A 22022-nucleotide genomic window follows, 5' to 3' on the forward strand; every position below is an offset into this window, starting at 1 on the left:
TATCATTCCCTCGATATGTGAATGAGTGGCTAAGAGTCTGAAAAACTTTGACTTCCAGGAAAACTAGACCCAAATTCTTAGGTTCTCTGGGAGAGCCTATTTTCGGTATTTGTAGAAAAAGGAAATATTATGATTCCTTTGCATCGGTAATAAATGAAATAGCAGAAAGTTACTAAAACAATACGTTTGGCTAGCTACTGTACGATTCTTTCTGCGCACATCTACTGTGTGTCAGCTCCTGCGCCGAATAAGACCCGGTTTGAATAGGGGCTTCAGGACAAGAAGTTGAGGAAGGAGTATAAAATAAGTGTTGCAAACTTGAATAAACCTAATTAAGAGTAAGATATATGTATTTTGAAGGAATTTTATTGAAGACTCTTGACCTAATTGGTATGCATAAGTGAAGTGAGAATGAAGAAGAATGCGTTGAATGGACTCCCTGTGAGCACACTTAACACCATTCGCCGGAGTCGCGAGTTAAGCCTTGTCCCCCACGCCTGGTACTCGCGCAACAGGCGGAGTTTCTTGTGGACTCTTTTTCCGTATCAAAGCGAAATATGTAGCGTGAGGCTAATGAAGCTGATTTTACAGAGTTGATTAAAGTGATCACGTCTAACAGCTTGGTGAGTCCTGTGTGTTTTTAATTATGAATTTTTACAAATCCCCAAAACCACAAACTGTGAGCTTTGGCTCCCTGTGGTTTATGGTAGTAGTATTTTTTATCTCTTTTTTTCTCTTCTATTTTTCTATTTTGTCCAAAACACCTGCTTTTTACATGAACGAAATTATTATCTGAACAAAGCAACTGCCCAAGGGATTATATCTACCTTTTTCAGGTTGCAACTCGAAACAACTCTGTGTCTTTTTGCATCAACTCTTTTCATTCTTATTCTACTGTCGACGCAGACCACAAGGTCCGACGAACACCAGCAGATAGAGGCTGTCCGGTGGTTTCCTTTCTACATCTTTTCAAAATTACTAGAAGCCAAAATACATTTTTGCGAGCTAGTGTGTGTGTGCGTTTGCATCAATACCCCTTTTTTTATTCGTTCAAATGCTGTTATGCTTGCCGTCACTGAGATTGTTCAATAGATCTTTACTCTCTCTCTCTCTCTCTCTCTTGGTTGTTATTACATTGTTGAGTGTTATTATATTTATGGGTGATACAAGGGAAATGCTAATAACACTCTTTTTCCCTACTATGTTTTTCGCGATTTCTGATATCATAACTAAAACTGTCAATATAACTTTGAAGGTGCCGCAATGTATCCCATTATTTGTGGGCCTGTGGTTCTACGCCATAGAGAGGCTCAAATGAACGTGTGCGTTTTTTCCTCGCCAAAAGCAAGTAAACAACAGAAGACTTAAGACATAAATCCCATTGTTTGTTGTATCTATAACAATACTTGGTAGGCCTGTGGTTTTACACAAAAGGGAGGCTCAAATGGGCATTTGCGGTTCATTTGGGTATTTTGAGAAATGACTGGATTATTTTTTGTGGGTGTTTTTTTATTTAAATATCTTACAACCTTTTTATTTTACAACAAAATTCCCGAAAGGGGTGCAGTTCTTACCTATTACATAAAAAATAGTTTACATTAACTAGAAAATTTGCTGATTAAATTGATTAAAAGCAAATTGTTATTTGCAACTTTCTATTTTTCATGGAAAAGCGCCATTATTTGTATTTCACTTCACTTATTTCATGTGGTTATAATGAGAATACGGTGAAGAATAAAACTCGAATACCACTTCATAACATACCATAATAGTATAAGCAACCTATTAAATGCAACACCCACCAACCTACTTGCAAATATCATGCGTTTCGAGAAGTCAGATCTGCTTTGGAAAGTCACCAATTGTGACTCTCTAAAATAAATCATTGGGAAATTAGGGGAACTATATCTTCAGTTTAGTTAATAACCAGAAGCATAAGAGAACATGCATGGAATACGTAACTAAGAGCTAAATGCAGTTTTTGTCCCAACAATGTTTTGTGAGCGGTTCTCTAAGGACCGGCACAAGTCTCGTCACGAAAATAATCAAAGTTGATGTGATGCCACCACCCATCTCCATCATCCACAACTCGAAGGCGTGCTGTCTTGCCGATGAGCTCACTCACGTTCCAGCTCTTCTCGATCATTCCTTCATTTTGAGTGTCGGTCGTCTCACTGACAACGACGATTCCACCAATCAGAAGCTCCGCACGCTCAACACTTGTGTTGCTTTCCCCGCCTCCAATCAGAAACTTGAGAGTTGGACCTTGAATGACGAACGGCGGTGACGTCAGTTTTCCGGTTGGCGCATCGCCTTGTTGGCCACCTACTGGGTACAAAGGGCTTGGTCGATTCTCGAATGTCCCGATATACCAGTTGCCATGGAGTTTGGATGGTTTGCCTCGTGCATCGGAATTATCACCATAAGTTGGTTGGTTTCTGAAAGCAGTGCCTTCTTGAATCCATCCCGTTAGATTACCGTCCTCAAAATCAAAGTCTGCACAAATACGACCTGAAGAAGATAAAGTCCTACCGTTATCGCTTTTATAAACTTTACTTATATCTTCCCTTTAGCTTTCTAAAACTCTCATCACTTATTGGAATAGTATAAAGCAACACGGCGCTGTCGATTTCTTACGAGTGCATGCAAGCTGTTCCATCGCGCAGTCACGTGACTCACCCTGACAGTACCGCCCAAAGTGCGCAGGACTTGTAAAGTTGCACGAGAAGTTACGCCCATCTGCGCTTGGTGAACAAACAGAGCCATACAGGCAGGGATTAGGCTCACAGGCGGTCTGAAATTAAAAACATTCCCACTGCTTTAGGATAATAATTCAGCAAGAGAACACGAGAAGGGTGAGTAGTGAATTCTCCTAATATGTGGGCCGAGTCAGAACGTGGTATCCGTGCGCCAAGTGTAATTGATTTTTATCTACGAAAGGTGGCTGTATTAAGGGGCATTGAATATAGTCCATGACTTACACTTGCGCTCGCAAGAGCTTCAAAAGAAAAATAAATAAATAATTTTAAAAAATCAATATTGCGAGCAGAAGTGCAATAAAACTTCGGATTGAATTTATATCTCGAAAAATATATTTGCCGTTATTATTTGAGTAACCATCACGATAGATAGTTCTTTGCAAATACACTATTTTATAGGAACTTTTTTATAAGAACGTCCAGCCCGAGATTTCACCAAATTTTAACAACATGCTAAGATAACAGAAAAATGTTGCTTTTGATGCGTTCAAAAATGCAAAGTCAAATTGTGTTCATTATAACAACCTTATATATCATTGCTATTGGTATTTTGTGTAATTGACTTCCTAATATTTAAATGGGTATTATATTTATTTACTATATAAACCAAAATTTAAGAACATCGTCAAGAACATTTTCAGCCTAAAAATGATCCAAAAATAAGAACGGCCCCTATCAACTGAAAATTTTTGTTACATGGTTCTTGCATGTCTTTATTTCATCAAAATACCTATGATTAATTTACAATTGCCACAGATTTGATAACAAGAACGATTGAATATTAACAAGTCAAATTTTTATGTGCAATTTTGGAAAATTATTCCACCAGCAAAGTTAGGCTGTGGTGTTGCTATCTAAAGCGTCTACTCACTCGTTCCGCTTGTTCATTGTAGTCGACATAACAGTTATTGAAAATAGATATTTGGCGTAATAAAGATAAGTCGCTCTTCTATCATCAGTGAGCAGCGTGCACACACTGAAACTCTGAGTTACGAAAATTTTGCAATTCAACTCAACCTTTGGGAATTGAGTCCGTGCATGGAGCAGCCCCGCTCTGTCTAAATGTAAAATTTTGATTGTGTACAGTATTGATCTAATGAGCTTCTCAAACTTGTGCAATCAACCACCAATTCCCCTGGATTTTTTTGCAGGTCAATAATAACCTGAACCTTGTTTTTTTTTCAAAAAGGCAATTATTCTTGAGGTTTTTTTTCTCTTTCCTCCCAGTTTAAACTGTTTGTTTACGGCAGTTCGCCGTATAACATTCTTCGGGCCTTACTAACTTAGACGATCTTATATAAAAAAAGAGTGTAACTGTATATGCGGTAAATTTTAAGCCATATTCCGTAGTCAAAACCTAATTTTCGAGGTTTTTTTTCAACACAGAAACAAAACACCAAAGAGTCAGATCGTTTACGGTCGCTTTCACCCTGGTGTACTTCTATTAGAAATTACTTAAAACGTAACCTAGAAACTCTATTGAGAAATTTGTACAAGAACTTCATCCAAAATTACCTTTTTCGGGCTGAAAATGCGACGAAGAAGTACTTCAAAAATAGAGTAGAAAGGAAGTAATGAGCTTTCTTTTTCTTTAGTAGAAGTATGTTTCCTACCTTAACGCGTGAGTAGGAGCCGCCTTCTTTTTCTTCAAGATAGTCCTCATAGTCCGAGTTCCCATCGTTCAACAGCTGACAGAGAGGGTCTTTCGAATTTTCTTGAATGAAGTTCACGGCAAAACACTCGACATTATCAAGGCAGGCGATGTGACAATTACTGAAATCTTTAGAGCTTTTCTCTGATAGGACTGCCCCGGTCTTCACGAAATTTCGATCGGGAAAGCTTGGAAGGAAATTCCTAAAAGAAAATTCGTCGTCTTCTAAAATGAATTCTGCTTTGATCGCGAGCACTAAATAGAGGATTACGATTAAGGCAGGGAACGCAGACATGGTACCTGGCTCCCGTGCGCAGAATATACAAGTCAACCTATTTTACTCTCGCATATAGTTGGACCATGAGTCCCCAGTGGGCGATATTAATTATTAATTGCGTTTTGCTCTGCCTTATCACGGAGACGTCGTATTATGTTCAACTGTTCCAGAGTAGAATACAAAGTAATTTCCTCAATGGAAAATTAATGGGTGATTTTAATCATCGACTCGACTCGAGTCGCTGGAGACAAGATGCGTGCCAATAACTATTATATCATCATGAAAAATAGTTTAAAATTCTTTAGAAGTTGACAGAGCAGCTGTCCGTTTCCCTGATTCACGCTGGCCGAGCCTATTTTTGGTATTTGTAGAAAAAGAAAATGTTCCCTTTCAATTGGTAATGAATGAAAAAGCAGGAAGTTACTAAAACAATACGTTTCCCTAGCTACTGTATGATTCTCTCTGCGTAGATCAACTGTAAGTCAGCTCCTGCGTCGAAAAAGACCCGGTTTGAACAGGGGCTTAAATTCAGTACGGCAAGTTATTCCCAAAATCCAAAGTAACTTTTTCTGAATTAAAGCATTTAGCCTTGAAACCTTTAATATTCCTATAACATTGACGAAGGAGTATAAAATAAGTGTTGCAAACATGAATAGACCCAATAAAGAGTAAGATGTATGTATTAAAGGAACTTTATTGAAGACTTCGTGACCTATTGGTATGCATAAATGACTCATTTATCACTTGAAGTTTAAAGCACTTGTTTTAGATAAACAAGAATGTGTTGAGTGGACTCCCTGTGAGCACACTTCATGATACCATTCGCTGGAGTCGCAATTTTAAGGCATGCCCCCTCGCCTGGTGCGCGATCCACAGGCGGAGTTACTTGTGGACTCTTTTTTTGTATGAAAGCGATATATGTAGATTGGTACGTAAGCCCAGGCCGGTCACGCGTGAAGTTTAGTTTTAAATTTTACTTAGCGACTAAAACTATCAAATTGCAATCTGTTGTTAAACTCCAACTTTCAAATTGAAGTCTATTATCGAATTCTAACTTTGAAATTGCTCTCCAATATCGGGCTACCACTTGCGAAACAAAAACAAACTCTCAAATCGCTCTATGTTTTAGTCAACATAAAATTAGCTCGCTTCCCATCTCCAAATTACTACTCTCAATCCAATCTCGCTTTTCAACTCCAAATAACAACTATCAAATCAAACTTCGCTTTCCATCTCCAAATTACAACTCTCAATCAACACTCGCTTTTCACTTCCAAAATACAACTCTCAAATTACACTCGCTTTTTATCTCCAAATACAACTCTCAATTCACGCTCGCTTTTCAGCTCCAAAATACAACTCTCAAATCAAACTCTTAAAGCACTTAACTGCTCAAACGTTAGAAATACTGCTTATTCTGAATAAATACACATCACAAAGCAATAAGAGATTATTGTGACCTTTATTCTAGGATAGAAGACAATTATAGGACAATTGCAGGAGGCTATCAATCTCTCTCTCTCTCTCTCTCCCTCTCTCCCTCTCTCCCTCTCTCTCTCTCTCTCTCTCTCTCCCTCCCTCTCTCTCTCTCTCTCTCTCTCTCTCTCTCTCTCTCTCTCTCTTTTGGATGTTATTACATCTTTGGGTGTTATTATATTTATGGGTGATACAAGGAAAATGCTAATAACACTCTTTTTCCCTACTGTGTTTTTCGCGATTTCTGATATCATAACTAAAACTGTCAATCTAACTTTGCAGATGCCGATGTGTATCCCATTATTTGTAGGCCTGTGGTTCTACGCCATAGAGAGGCTCAAATGAACGCGTGCGTTTTTTCCCGCCAAAAGCAAGTAAACAACAGAAGACTCAAGACATAAATCCCATTGTTTGTTGTATCTATAACAATAGTTGGTAGGCCTGTGGTTTTACACCAAAGAGAGGCTTAAATGGGCATTCGCGGTTCATTTGGGTATTTTGAGAAATGACTGGACTATTTTTTGTGGGTGTTTTTTTATTTAAATATTTTACAACCTTTTTATTTTACAACAAACTACCCGAAAGGGGTGCAGTTCTTACCTATAACATAAAAATAGTTTACATTAACTAGAAAATTTACTGATTAAATTGATTAAAAGCAAATTGTTATTTGCAACTTTCTATTTTTCATGGAAAAGCGCCATTATTTGTATTTCACTTCACTTATTTCATGTGGTTATAATTAGAATACGGTGAAGAATAAAACTCGAATACCACTTCATAACATACCATAATAATATAAGCAACCTATTAAATGCAACACCCACCAAGCTACTTAGTGCAAATATCATGCGTTACGAGAAGTCAGATCTGCTTCGGAAAGTTTAATAAACTTTACTTATTCTTCTTAGTATAAGGCAACACGGCGCTATCGCTGATTTCTTTCGAGTGCATGCAATCTATTGCATCACGTGGTCTCGTGGCCCACCCTGACAGTACCGCCCAAAGTGCGCAGGACTTGTCAGTTGCATGTGAAGTTACGCCCATCTGCGCTTGGTGAACAAACAGAGCCATTCAGGCAGGGATTAGGCTCACAGGAAGTCTGAAATTAAAAAAAACACATTTCAGTTTTTTGAAGATAATAATTCTGCTAGTAAACACGAAAGAGAAGGGTGAGTAGTGAATTCTCCTAATACGTGGGCCGAGTCAGAACGTGGTATCCGTGCACCAAGTGTAATTGATTTTTATCTACGAAAGGTGGCTGTATTGAGGGGTATTTAATATAATCCATGACTTACACTTGCGCGCGCAAGAGCCTCAAAAGAAAAATAAATAAATAATTAAAAAAATTCAACATTGCGAGCAGAAGTGCCATTAAAACTTCGGATTGAACTTATATCTCGGAAAATATATTTGCCGTTGCCATTTGAGTAACCATAACGATAGATGGTTCTTTGCAAATACACTTTTTTGTAAGAACCTATTTTATAAGAACGCCCAGCCCGAGTTTCACCAAATTTTAACAACATGCTAAGATAGCAGAAAAATGTTGCTTTTAATGCGTTCTAAAATGCAGAGTCAAATTGTGTTCATTATAACAACCTTAATTCACTTCCTAATAATTCATTGGGTATTATGTTTTTATACTGTATAAACCAAAATTTAATAACATCGTTAAGAACATTTTCAGCCTGAAAATGATCCAAAAATAAGAACGGCCCAGCCTATCAACTGAAAATTATTGTTACATGGTTCTTGCATGTTCTTTATTTCATTAAAATACCTATGATTAATTTACAATCGCCACAGATTTGGTAACAAGAACGATTGAATATTAACAAGTCAAATTTTTATGTGCAATTTTGGAAAATTATTCCACCAGCAAAGTTAGGCCGTGGTGTGTCTATCTGAGGCGTCTACTCACTCGTTCCGCTTGTTCATTGTCGTCGATATAACAGTTATTGAAAATAGATATTTGGCGTAATAAAGATAAGTCGCTCTTCTATCATCAGTGAGCAGCGTGCACACACTGAAACTCCGAGTTACGAAAATTTTGCAACTCAACTCCACCTTTGGGAATTGAGTCCGTGCATGAGCAGCCCCGCTCTGTCTAAATGTAAAATTTTGATTGTGTACAGTATTGATCTAATGAGCTTCTCAAATTTGTGCAATCAACCACCAATTCTCCTGGATTTTCTTAGATTTCAATAATAACCTGAACCTTGTTTTGTTTTGTTCGAAAAAAGGCAACAATAGTTTTTTTTCTCTTATCCCCCAGTTTAAAATGTTGCTTACGGCAGTTCGCCGTATAACACTCTTCGGGCCTTACTAACGTAGCAATCTTATATAAAAAAAAGAGTGTAACTGTATATGCGGTAAATTTTAAGCCATATCCCGTAGTGAAAACCTAATTTTCGGGTTTTTTTTCAACACAGAAACAAAACACCAAAGAGTCAGATCGTTTACGGTCGCTTTCACCCTGGTGTACTTCTATTAGAAATTACTTAAAACGGCGTATGTAGGTAACCTAGAAACTCTATTGAGAAATTTGTACAAGAACTTCATCCAAAATTACCTTTTTCGGGCTGAAAATGCGACGAAGAAGTACTTCAAAAATAGAGTAGAAAGTAAGTAATGAGCTTTTTTCTTTCTTTAGTAGAAGTATGTTTCCTACCTTAACGCGTGAGTAGGAGCCGCCTTCTTTTTCTTCAAGATAGTCCTCATAGTCCGAGTTCCCATCGTTCAACAGCTGACAGAGAGGGTCTTTCGAATTTTCTTGAATGAAGTTCACGGCAAAACACTCGACATTATCAAGGCAGGCGATGTGACAATTACTGAAATCTTTAGAGCTTTTCTCTGATAGGACTGCCCCGGTCTTCACGAGGATTCGACCGGGAAAGCTTGGAAGGAAATTCCTAAAAGAAAATTCGTCGTCTTCTAAAATAAATTCTGCTTTGATCGCGAGCACTAAATAGAGGATCATGATTAAGGCAGGGAATGCAGACATGGTCCCTGGCTCCCGTGCGCAGAATATACAAGTCAACCTATTTTACTCTCGCATATAGTTGGACCATGAGTCCCCAGTGGGCGATATTAATTATTAATTGCGTTTTGCTCTGCCTTATCACGGAGACGTCGTTATTTTCTTCACCAAGGATGTTCAACTGTTCCAGAGTAGAATACAAAGTAATTTCCTCAATGGAAAATTAATGGGTGATTTTAATCATCGACTCGACTTGAGTCGCTGGAGACAAGATGCGTGCCAATAACTATTATATCATCATGAAAAATAGTTTAAAATTCTTTAGAAGTTGACAGAGCAGCTGTCCGTTTCCCTGATTCACGCTGGCCGAGCCTATTTTTGGTATTTGTAGAAAAAGAAAATGTTCCCTTTCAATTGGTAATGAATGAAAAAGCAGGAAGTTACTAAAACAATACGTTTCCCTAGCTACTGTATGATTCTCTCTGCGTAGATCAACTGTAAGTCAGCTCCTGCGTCGAAAAAGACCCGGTTTGAACAGGGGCTTAAATTCAGTACGGCAAGTTATTCCCAAAATCCAAAGTAACTTTTTCTGAATTAAAGCATTTAGCCTTGAAACCTTTAATATTCCTATAACATTGACGAAGGAGTATAAAATAAGTGTTGCAAACATGAATAGACCCAATAAAGAGTAAGATGTATGTATTAAAGGAACTTTATTGAAGACTTCGTGACCTATTGGTATGCATAAATGACTCATTTATCACTTGAAGTTTAAAGCACTTGTTTTAGATAAACAAGAATGTGTTGAGTGGACTCCCTGTGAGCACACTTCATGATACCATTCGCTGGAGTCGCAATTTTAAGGCATGCCCCCTCGCCTGGTGCGCGATCCACAGGCGGAGTTACTTGTGGACTCTTTTTCTGTATGAAAGCGATATATGTAGAGTGGTACGTAAGCCCAGGCCGGTCACGCGTGAAGTTTAGTTTTATATTTTACTTAGCGACTAAAACTATCAAATTGCAATCTGTTGTTAAACTCCAACTTTCAAATTGAAGTCTATTATCGAATTCTAACTTTGAAATTGCTCTCCAATATCGGGCTACCACTTGCGAAACAAAAACAAACTCTCAAATCGCTCTATGTTTTAGTCAACATAAAATTAGCTCGCTTCCCATCTCCAGATTACTACTCTCAAATCACACTCGCCTTCCATCTCCAAATTACAACTCTCAATCCAATCTCGCTTTTCAACTCCAAATAACAACTATCAAATCAAACTTCGCTTTCCATCTCCAAATTACAACTCTCAATCCACACTCGCTTTTCACTTCCAAAATACAACTCTCAAATTACACTCGCTTTTTATCTCCAAATACAACTCTCAATTCACGCTCGCTTTTCAGCTCCAAAATACAACTCTCAAATCAAACTCTTAAAGCACTTAACTGCTCAAACGTTAGAAATACTGCTATTCTGAATAAATACACATCACAAAGCAATAAGAGATTATTGTGACCTTTATTCTAGGATAGAAGACAATTATAGGACAATTGCAGGAGGCTATCAATCTCTCTCTCTCTCTCTCTCCCTCTCTCCCTCTCTCCCTCTCTCCCTCTCTCCCTCTCTCCCTCTCTCCCTCTCTCCCTCTCTCCCTCTCTCCCTCTCTCCCTCTCTCCCTCTCTCTCTCTCTCCCTCTCTCTCTCTCTCTCTCTCTCTCTCTCTCTCTCTCTCTCTCTCTCTCTCTCTCTCTCTCTCTTGGATGTTATTACATCTTTGGGTGTTATTATATTTATGGGTGATACAAGGAAAATGCTAATAACACTCTTTTTCCCTACTGTGTTTTTCGCGATTTCTGATGTCATAACTAAAACTGTCAATCTAACTTTGCAGATGCCGATGTGTATCCCATTATTTGTAGGCCTGTGGTTCTACGCCATAGAGAGGCTCAAATGAACATGTGCGTTTTTTCCCGCCAAAAGCAAGTAAACAACAGAAGACTCAAGACATAAATCCCATTGTTTGTTGTATCTATAACAATAGTGGGTAGGCCTGTGGTTTTACACCAAAGAGAGGCTTAAATGGGCATTCGCGGTTCATTTGGGTATTTTGAGAAATGACTGGACTATTTTTTGTGGGTGTTTTTTTTATTTAAATATTTTACAACCTTTTTATTTTACAACAAACTTCCCGAAAGGGGTGCAGTTCTTACCTATTACATAAAAAATAGTTTACATTAACTAGAAAATTTACTGATTAAATTGATTAAAAGCAAATTGTTATTTGCAACTTTCTATTTTTCATGGAAAAGCGCCATTATTTGTATTTCACTTCACTTATTTCATGTGGTTATAATTAGAATACGGTGAAGAATAAAACTCGAATACCACTTTATAACATACCATAATAATATAAGCAACCTATTAAATGCAACACCCACCAAGCTACTTAATGCAAATATCATGCGTTACGAGAAGTCAGATCTGCTTCGGAAAGTTTAGAGAACATGCATGAATACGTAACTAAGAGCTTAATGCAGTTCTTGTCCCTACAGTGTTTTGTGGGGCGGTTCTAAGGACCGGCACAAGTCTCGTCACGAAAATAATCAAAATTAATGTGACCACACTTTCCATCTCCATCATCCACAACTCGAAGGCGTGCTGTCTTGCCAATGAGCTCACTCACGTTCCAGCTCTTCTCGATCATTCCTTCACTCTCAGGGTTGGTCGTCTCACTGACAACGACGATTCCACCAATCAGAAGCTCCGCGTGCTGAAAATTTGTGTTTCTTGCCCCGCCTCCAACAAGAAACTTGAGAGTTGGACCTTGAATGACGAACGGCGGTGACGTCAATTTTCCGGTTGGCGCATCGCCTTGTTGGCCACCTACTGGGTACAAAGGGCTCTGTCGATTCTCGTATGTCCCGACAAACCAGTTGCCATAGAGATTAGATTAGACGAGCCTCGTATGATGGGAATATCACCATAAGTTGGTTGGTTTCTGAAAGCAGTGCCTTCTTGAATCCATCCCGTTAGATAACCGTCCTCAAAATCAAAGTTTGCACAAATACGACCTAGAGAAGATACATTCCTACCGTTATCGCTTTGATAAACTTTACTTATTCTTCTTAGTATAAGGCAACACGGCGCTATCGCTGATTTCTTTCGAGTGCATGCAATCTATTGCATCACGTGGTATCGTGGCCCACCCTGACAGTACCGCCCAAAGTACGCAGGACCCGTCAGTTGCACGAGAAGTTACGCCCATCTGCGCTTGGTGAACAAACAGAGTCATGCAAGCAGGGATTAGGCTCACAGGAAGTCTGAAATTTAAAAAAACACATTTCATCTTTTTGAAGATAATAATTCTGCTAGTAAACACGAAAGAGAAGGGTGAATAGTGAATTCTCCTAATACGTGGGCCGAGTCAGAACGTGGTATCCGTGCACCAAGTGTAATTGATTTTTATCTACGAAAGGTGCCTGTATTGAGAGGCATTGAATATAGTCCATGACTTACACTTGCGCTCGCAAGAGCCTCAAAAGAAAAAAAAAATTAAGAAAATCAACATTGCGAGCAGAAGTGCCATTAAAACTTCGGATTGAACTTATATCTCGGAAAATATATTTGCCGTTGCCATTTGAGTAACCATAATGATAGATGGTTCTTTGCAAATACACTTTTTTGTAAGAACCTATTTTATAAGAACGCCCAGCCCGAGTTTCACCAAATTTTAACAACATGCTAAGATAGCAGAAAAATGTTGCTTTTAATGCGTTCTAAAATGCAGAGTCAAATTGTGTTCATTATAACAACCTTAATTCACTTCCTAATAATTCATTGGGTATTATGTTTTTATACTGTATAAACCAAAATATAAGAACATCGTTAAGAACATTTTCAGCCTGAAAATGATCCAAAAATAAGAGCGGCCCAGCCTATCAACTGAAAATTATTGTTACATGGTTCTTGCATGTTCTTTATTTCATTAAAATACCTATGATTAATTTACAATCGCCACAGATTTGGTAACAAGAACGATTGAATATTAACAAGTCAAATTTTTATGTGCAATTTTGGAAAATTATTCCACCAGCTGTGGTGTGTCTATCTGAGGCGTCTACTCACTCGTTCCGCTTGTTCATTGTCGTCGACATAACAGTTATTGAAAATAGATATTTGGCGTAATAAAGATAAGTCGCTCTTCTGTCATCAGTGAGCAGCGTGCACACACTGAAACTCCGAGTTACGAAAATTTTGAAATTCAACTCCACCTTTGGGAATTGAGTCCGTGCATGAGCAGCCCCGCTCTGTCTAAATGTAAAATTTTGATTGTGTACAGTATTGATCTAATGAGCTTCTCAAATTTGTGCAATCAACCACCAATTCTCCTGGATTTTCTTGGGGGTCAATAATAACCTGAATCTTGTTTTGTTTTGTTCGAAAAAAGGCAACTATAGATTTTTTCTCTTATCCCCCAGTTTAAAATGTTGCTTACGGCAGTTCGCCGTATAACAGTCTTCGGGCCTTACTAACGTAGCAATCTTATATAAAAAAAGAGTGTAACTGTATATGCGGTAAATTTTAAGCCATATCCCGTAGTGAAAACCTAATTTTCGAGTTTTTTTTTTACAACACAGAAACAAAACACCAAAGAGTCAGATCGTTTACGGTCGCTTTCACCCTGGTGTACTTCTATTAGAAATTACTTAAAACGTAACCTAGAAACTCTATTGAGAAATTTGTACAAGAACTTCATCCAAAATTACCTTTTTCGGGCTGAAAATGCGACGAAGAAGTACTTCAAAAATAGAGTAGAAAGGAAGTAATGAGCTTTCTTTTTCTTTAGTAGAAGTATGTTTCCTACCTTAACGCGTGAGTAGGAGCCGCCTTCTTTTTCTTCAAGATAGTCCTCATAGTCCGAGTTCCCATCGTTCAACAGCTGACAGAGAGGGTCTTTCGAATTTTCTTGAATGAAGTTCACGGCAAAACACTCGACATTATCAAGGCAGGCGATGTGACAATTACTGAAATCTTTAGAGCTTTTCTCTGATAGGACTGCCCCGGTCTTCACGAAATTTCGATCGGGAAAGCTTGGAAGGAAATTCCTAAAAGAAAATTCGTCGTCTTCTAAAATGAATTCTGCTTTGATCGCGAGCACTAAATAGAGGATTACGATTAAGGCAGGGAACGCAGACATGGTACCTGGCTCCCGTGCGCAGAATATACAAGTCAACCTATTTTACTCTCGCATATAGTTGGACCATGAGTCCCCAGTGGGCGATATTAATTATTAATTGCGTTTTGCTCTGCCTTATCACGGAGACGTCGTATTATGTTCAACTGTTCCAGAGTAGAATACAAAGTAATTTCCTCAATGGAAAATTAATGGGTGATTTTAATCATCGACTCGACTCGAGTCGCTGGAGACAAGATGCGTGCCAATAACTATTATATCATCATGAAAAATAGTTTAAAATTCTTTAGAAGTTGACAGAGCAGCTGTCCGTTTCCCTGATTCACGCTGGCCGAGCCTATTTTTGGTATTTGTAGAAAAAGAAAATGTTCCCTTTCAATTGGTAATGAATGAAAAAGCAGGAAGTTACTAAAACAATACGTTTCCCTAGCTACTGTATGATTCTCTCTGCGTAGATCAACTGTAAGTCAGCTCCTGCGTCGAAAAAGACCCGGTTTGAACAGGGGCTTAAATTCAGTACGGCAAGTTATTCCCAAAATCCAAAGTAACTTTTTCTGAATTAAAGCATTTAGCCTTGAAACCTTTAATATTCCTATAACATTGACGAAGGAGTATAAAATAAGTGTTGCAAACATGAATAGACCCAATAAAGAGTAAGATGTATGTATTAAAGGAACTTTATTGAAGACTTCGTGACCTATTGGTATGCATAAATGACTCATTTATCACTTGAAGTTTAAAGCACTTGTTTTAGATAAACAAGAATGTGTTGAGTGGACTCCCTGTGAGCACACTTCATGATACCATTCGCTGGAGTCGCAATTTTAAGGCATGCCCCCTCGCCTGGTGCGCGATCCACAGGCGGAGTTACTTGTGGACTCTTTTTCTGTATGAAAGCGATATATAAAGAGTGGTACGTAAGCCCAGGCCGGTCACGTGTGAAGTTTAGTTTTAAATTTTACTTAGCGACTAAAACTATCAAATTGCAATCTGTTGTTAAACTCCAACTTTCAAATTGAAGTCTATTATCGAATTCTAACTTTGAAATTGCTCTCCAATATCCACCACTTGAGAAACAAAAACAAACTCTCAAATCGCTCTATGTTTTAGTCAACATAAAATTAGCTCGCTTCCCATCTCCAGATTACTACTCTCAAATCACACTCGCCTTCCATCTCCAAATTACAACTCTCAATCCAATCTCGCTTTTCAACTCCAAATAACAACTATCAAATCAAACTTCGCTTTCCATCTCCAAATTACAACTCTCAATCCACACTCGCTTTTCACTTCCAAAATACAACTCTCAAATTACACTCGCTTTTTATCTCCAAATACAACTCTCAATTCACGCTCGCTTTTCAGCTCCAAAATACAACTCTCAAATCAAACTCTTAAAGCACTTTACGTTTGAGCAGTTGAGGGATTCCGCGTTACCAAGTAACGCGGAATCCCTCAACTGCTCAAACGTTAGAAATACTGCTTATTCTGAATAAATACACATCACAAAGCAATAAGAGATTATTGCGACCTTTATTCTAGGATATAAGACAATTATAGGACAATTGCAGGAGGCTATCAATCGTGAAAATATTCGAGCTAGTGGGATTGACTGGAGACTGACTGAGAGATTGGTAAGCCTGTGAACAGTCTCCCCCGTTTTCCCCTTTTTACTTCCACCATCTTCGCCGCTATTCCCAGCTTTCCCCGTAGTCTCCCCGCTTTATCAACCAGGTTCGTATATGACCAACCAAAAGACCTCGCCCCCTGATGAGAAGTCTTGGTTGGCATTAAATGCCTGTAGTTCCTTCTACAATCTAAACGCTTTTCTTTCTTTTATCCTACATATTACTTTCCTACCCTACATACAACACACTTTCTTACAAACACTACACAGTCTTGTCACAATATTCGTACCCATCATTTTATTTACACTCTCATTATCTCCCCTCAGATTTCACTAATGCCGCCATCACTTATTCACATCCAATACATAACACTCACCACCAGTTACCGATCACAACTGTTTAATCCCCACATAATACCATATTTACTAACTACCTTCTCCACTCAACACAATAACCCCTTTATTCATGACTCTTATGCCGTTTTATTGTCAACCCCATTTCTTGTAATAACCTTCACTCGTTGTCTCATAATCCATAATCTCAACCACCCGCACTTAATCCAATAACCCCATTACCTCTTTCTCTTCTTTCACACTGTAACTTCACAAGCATAAATTAACTTTCACCAATTCCTACACAACCACCTCTCCACCTCCTTATCTCAACCTTTCACCATCTACATCTTCTATCACAACCTTCCTTCATGTTGTAACATCACCCTCACTCTCTCTCTCATAACAATATATTATCACCCACATTTACACCCTCCCCGATTTCATATCTACCTCCACACCACTACCATTGTAACACACACTAAAACTGTTAATACACGTTAGGTTTAATAACCACCCTCTTCTCTCATTCAACCCCTAAATCATCACCCTTATCTACACCACATCTCCCTCATCTTCACCACATCTCCCTTATCTACACCACATCTCCCTCATCTACACCACATCTCTCTCATCACCACTTTAACCTATACACTATTAGCCATCGGCCATCTCCATATCACACCACATTTTTCGTATTCTTCTTTCTTTTACACCTTCATTTCACACCACAATTTTCCTCACCTTCTTTTTTCACCTACCCATCACACACTACCACAACCTGTTTTGCAGCCCAACTTTATCTTTTCACAACCCTCCACCACCCACTCGTTTAGCCCATCCAACTTTTACATTACTACCATCCCCACTCTACATTATCTTGCTAGGCATTCTTCACCATCACCCTCCTACATCACTATACTATCAGGGGCTCATAAGTACGGGCAATCAACTTCCCTACATTCTGGTACTATATAGGTGTCACGGCGTTTCCTAGGATCAGGCTATTTTTAGACGCGCGGATGAGCCAATCAGATAACAGGGCGAAAAAATTGACTTTGTCTCAAAGGAATCCAAAATGGCGGCAGAGAAGGGGGAAAACGACGCTTGCTTTTCAAAGTCTTATACAATCGTCAAATGCCTCCTAATTTCTAAACCCTTTTAGCCACAGAGAAAGAAACATTTCTTACTAGCCTTGGACTATTTTTTTTTTCTACAAGTGAACTCAAATGTTGCTACGAGTACATTATTTCTTGATTTTGCAAAAAATAATTGATCATTTGTATTGATCTCGAAATTCTCTCGCTGAAAGGAGATATTATCACACATAAGGTTTTTGATACTGCTAGTTAGCTAACAATAGTGTAAGAAGTAACATACAAAAGTTTATGTCTTGTTTTTGTTAAATATTTTTATTAAACGAGCACTTCAAAGATGGAACTGTGTTTGTATCAACAACCATGACCTGTCCTGGACTCACTGTCCTGATCTGGTAAAAAATTGTAAGAAATATTCATGTAAAAGTATACATAAAAGGCAACCTCAATGGATATTTGTGTCTTTTTATAAATTCTATATCCATTTAATTAAAAAGTTTATACTCGTTATTTATGATCTGTTATGAATACTTTGTTCAAATTTGACTTTCCAAAAAAGAGGATAGAGAGGATGTGTAGTAAGTATAATGACTATCCACTGAAGTCTTTCTCATGTGAACTCTTAGCTGACCAGAAACTATACTACGTTTTATAATCATTACCAAAAAGGCAATGAGGGTATATAAAAGCATGCATATAAAGACTTGCCACCATTATAGTAATGCACTTTCAGTCCTTGTTAAATCTTTCAGAAAAGCTCTTATGGGGAAGATTATGCTGCCACTCAAACAGTCTGTTATTTCGCTGTAATAGATAATTATATGTAATGATAAGGAAAATATCCTTAAGTTTTTCTTTTAATGATAATATCTGCTACATTCATGACTGTTTTGCTACTCAAAAAGCTTTATTGTTGACTTTTGTTTACTGTAAAATAACTTAGTTTACACAACTCCCGATTATAATTATCATTTTTTAAGTTAATTTTTTTTGAAGTTGTTCATATTAGCTGTAAACATAATACTCTTACTATTAAATATTAACTGCAGGTATTGGCCTGCCAAAATATAGTGTATTAAAAAAGCACCTCCGAATGGTGTCAACCTTTTTCTTTTAAAGTCTGTATTTGTCCCTAACCGTTTAAAACAATCCACAAGATCCAGCAGGATAGAAGTTGTCAAGTGGTTTCCTTCCTGGGCTTATTTGGTCCATTTTGTATACATTTATTTGGCATTGTGTTAACACAACTTCTAAGAATCTGACATTTTTTTTGGTGCAAGGCCAGATTTTTCTCTTCACAGACTGAAGAAGGGCACCAACAAATCAAAGCTTGTAAATCCTGGTTATCACGATAGTCATAGTATAAAATATGTTCAAGCTATTGGCTTATTTGCCTTGATACTCAACATCTTATCAAACCAGGAAATAATAGCCTCAAACTGGGTATTTTGAAGCTAAGGCAAGGGAGTTGGTAGCTATATAGGGTGAATATGTTAACCTAATGTTGTTATGGGAGGGCTTTGCAGAGCCCCATTCAAACCAAAATGGAATGTTAGAACAGCTATTACTTTCTAGGCATGTTCAATAAAAAAAATTAACAATTTATATTGTCTGAGAAAAAATCTTATAATATTTGATAAGGGGTCCAAGCACCAGGTGGTATATGTACCTGGAGTCCATTTTCCCAAGTGATATACAATATTTCAAGAGCCTGAAACTGTTTGAGTGACAGCATCATGTTTCTATCAAGAACTTTTTTGAAAGATTTTACAAGGGCCATTACTATAATGATGTCCATTACTTTAATGATGGCAAGTCTTATTACAAGCCAGGATGACAGATACTGTATACATGTTTTAATACACTCCTGGCCTTTTTTGAAATAATTTTAAATCGTATTATGATTTTTGGACAGCCAAGAGCTCAGTCAAAAGAAAGTCAAATTTGAACAAATTAAGATAAGTTAAATGAGTAAGTAACAAGTATCAATTTTCGAATTAAGCTTAACTTAAATGGAAACAGAATTTACAAAAAGACATATTGAGGTTGCCTTTTATGTTAATATAATTTTACATGGTTATTTTTTACGATTTCTTACCAGATCAGGGCAAGTTGAGTCCAGGCAGGTCATGAGTGTTGATATTTATGCGGATCATGACTAAATTCTTTCTTATACACAATTACTTACAGTTTTGAAGAGCTGGTTTAGTATGAATGTAAAACAAAAAAACAAGACATAAATTTCCGTATAATACTTTGTACACTATTGTTAGTTAACTAGCAGTATCAAACACCTTATGAATTATAATATGGTCTCTCAGATTGAAAATTTCGAGATCGAAACAAATGATCACTTATTTCCGAATTTATTGCTTTGCAAGAGCAAGAAAATATGTCCTCGTAACAACGTTTGAGTCCACTTGAGTCCACAACAAAATGTTTCTTTCTTTGTGACAAAAGGGATTCAGAAATAAGAAGGCATATGACGATTTAGGAAGACTTTGAAAAGCAAGCGTCGTTTTCCCCCTTCTCTGCCGCCATTTTGGATTCCTTGAGACAAAGTCAATTTTTCCGCCCTGTCATCTGATTGGCTAATCCGTGCGTCTAAAAATAGCCTGATCCTAGGAAACGCCGTGACACATATGATACAGATGATTGCCCCTACTTATGAGCCCCTGGTACTATATATTCACACCCACGAATACACGATCCAAACCAAAAGGTGATGTAGCTGATTTTTAGAAAATTTTACAGAGTTAATCAAAGTGATCACGTTTAACAGCTTGGTGAGTCCTGTGTGTTTTTAATTATGAATTTCTTAAAAATCCCCAAAACCACAAACTGTGAGCTTTGGCTCCCTGTCGTAGTATTATTATTTTTTCTCTTTTTTCTCTTTTATTTTTCTATTTTATCCAAAGCACCTGCTTTTTACATGAATGAAATTATTATCTGAACGAAGCAACTGTCAAAGGGATTATATCTACCTTTTTCAGGTTGCAACTCGACACAACTCTGTGTCTTTTTGCATCACATCTTTTCATTCTTATTTAACTGTCGCCGCAGACCACAAGGTCCGACGAACACCAGCAGATAAAGGGTCTCCGGTGGTTTCCTTTCTACTTCTTTTCAAAATTACAAAACGCATGTTTGCGGGCTTACACCAAGCGAAGAGTCGAAACGAATGGTCGTTGCTTTTTTTTTGCATCAATACCGCACTTCGTTATTTTTAGACTCCACAATATATATTCGTTCAAATGCTGTTCAAATGTTGATACTTGCCGTGTTAGCTTACTGAGATTGTTCAATAGAGCTCTACTCTCTCTTTTTCTCTCTCTTTCTTGGTTGTTATTACATCTTTGGGTGTTATTATATTTATGGGTGATACAATGGAAATGCTAATAACACTTTTTTCCCTACTGTGTTTTTCACGCTTGCTGATATCATAACTGTCAATCTAACTTTGCAGATGCCGCAATGTATCCCATGATTGGTATGCCTGTGGTTTTACGCCAATGAGAGGCTCAAATGAACGTGCGCGTTTTTTCCCGCCAAAAGCAAGTAAACAACGGAAGACTAAAGACATTAAAATTTCGTACGTAAATGTTTGTAATGAACACCCCTCTCTAACAAAAGCACCCCCTACCCTCCCTTCCACCTTAAAATCAAACAACATAGGAAATTCGTTAATATGAATCAAATGTAATAAATCTGAGCTTGGCTTCTATTGGGTAAGACTTGCTCAATGTAAAGAAACGTTCGCTACGCAGGTTATAATTTAACGTGATCCTCACTGAGACTAGAATCCCACTGCACTTGGGATTGTTATATTGTTATAGTTTGTAAAGAACGCCTCTTAATAAACGCCTACTATCTATTGAACGCCTTCCCCCCCTCAGACCATCGGAATTTAATAAACGCCCCGGGCGTTTATGAGATATTTTACGGTACTTCATCGAGTCCAACCAATGCCCGTTTGAGCCTTTTTTTGGTATAAAGCCATACCCATCCCAAGCCCTGTATTTCTAACCGGCGAATAGGTCTCCCATCTTAAAGAGATCTACAAGGACCTCCCAAAAATTTCCGCTATAGTCATGCAAAGGAGGCTAACTTTCGCTGGAAACTGCTTTCGGACAAGGCTATCTCCCGTCTAATCGTGTGGAACCCCGGCCTACGCCCCGTTAGGTCACGCAAGCTGACCTTCCCTGCCACTATTCTCACTGGACTCATAGTAGGATATATAAGGAAATAACTCATTAGCAATCAGTCTCATTTGAGATCGCAAGCTCAGAGGTCGTTGCTGCGACATTGTCTAGAGTAGACTGTTTGCATGGTACCGCACGTTGGCGGTACCATCTTTTTCTGTTTTTGCCCCACGCGTTTCCCTTATTTACTAGGACTTTTCATTATTATTCATTACGATTTCATTACTTTTTATTATTATATTTCATTTGTATTATTTTCATTATTATATCTTCCCTAGGTTATTTTTTTGCGTTTATCACCCTTTTTCTTGTTGACTTGGCGGTGCGTTTCCCCTCCCACTCCCCCCCTTCATGCTATTGCGCTTATTCCTATGCAGGCCCCGCCAGTTCTCCTTCCCATAACTTATGGTGAGTACAATGAGA

The 22022-nt window shown here is 38.0% G+C and overlaps 3 protein-coding genes across 3 annotated transcripts; all 3 read right to left on the reverse strand.

The window, feature by feature from the left end:
• Positions 1-1498: 1498 nt before the first annotated feature.
• On the reverse strand, positions 1499-4757 carry LOC5517533. Its single transcript, XM_001637483.3, has 3 exons — positions 4373-4757; positions 2680-2794; positions 1499-2511 (listed from the first exon to the last, which is right to left on the reverse strand). The coding sequence occupies exons 1-3, from the start codon at positions 4703-4705 to the stop codon at positions 2012-2014; spliced, it is 948 nt and encodes a 315-aa protein (XP_001637533.3). The 5' UTR covers positions 4706-4757; the 3' UTR covers positions 1499-2011.
• A 2348-nt stretch (positions 4758-7105) lies between these two features.
• LOC125573824 lies at positions 7106-9234 on the reverse strand. Its single transcript, XM_048734612.1, has 2 exons — positions 8838-9234; positions 7106-7265 (listed from the first exon to the last, which is right to left on the reverse strand). Exons 1-2 carry the CDS (start codon positions 9168-9170, stop codon positions 7185-7187), a joined length of 414 nt encoding a protein of 137 aa, XP_048590569.1. The 5' UTR covers positions 9171-9234; the 3' UTR covers positions 7106-7184.
• A 2038-nt stretch (positions 9235-11272) lies between these two features.
• LOC125573826 lies at positions 11273-14396 on the reverse strand. Its single transcript, XM_048734613.1, has 2 exons — positions 14011-14396; positions 11273-12466 (listed from the first exon to the last, which is right to left on the reverse strand). The coding sequence occupies exons 1-2, from the start codon at positions 14341-14343 to the stop codon at positions 12386-12388; spliced, it is 414 nt and encodes a 137-aa protein (XP_048590570.1). The 5' UTR covers positions 14344-14396; the 3' UTR covers positions 11273-12385.
• Between the last annotated feature and the right edge of the window lie 7626 nt (positions 14397-22022).

Source organism: Nematostella vectensis, chromosome 11, assembly GCF_932526225.1.
Source record: "Nematostella vectensis chromosome 11, jaNemVect1.1, whole genome shotgun sequence".
NCBI classification, from domain to species: domain Eukaryota; kingdom Metazoa; phylum Cnidaria; class Anthozoa; order Actiniaria; family Edwardsiidae; genus Nematostella; species Nematostella vectensis.

Excerpts from the sequence above, each read along its gene's own strand:
- LOC125573824 (XM_048734612.1), bottom strand. The coding sequence starts at position 9,170 with ATGTCTGCATTCCCTGCCTTAATCATGATCCTCTATTTAGTGCTCGCG. Across the intron at positions 7,266-8,837 it reads GCTCCTACTCACGCGTTAAG|ACTTCCTGTGAGCCTAATCC; the intron begins GTAGGAAACATA and ends TTTTAATTTCAG.
- LOC125573826 (XM_048734613.1), bottom strand. The coding sequence starts at position 14,343 with ATGTCTGCGTTCCCTGCCTTAATCGTAATCCTCTATTTAGTGCTCGCG. Across the intron at positions 12,467-14,010 it reads GCTCCTACTCACGCGTTAAG|ACTTCCTGTGAGCCTAATCC; the intron begins GTAGGAAACATA and ends TTTAAATTTCAG.
- LOC5517533 (XM_001637483.3), bottom strand. The coding sequence starts at position 4,705 with ATGTCTGCGTTCCCTGCCTTAATCGTAATCCTCTATTTAGTGCTCGCG. Across the intron at positions 2,795-4,372 it reads GCTCCTACTCACGCGTTAAG|ACCGCCTGTGAGCCTAATCC; the intron begins GTAGGAAACATA and ends TTTTAATTTCAG. Across the intron at positions 2,512-2,679 it reads CTTTGGGCGGTACTGTCAGG|GTCGTATTTGTGCAGACTTT; the intron begins GTGAGTCACGTG and ends TATCTTCTTCAG.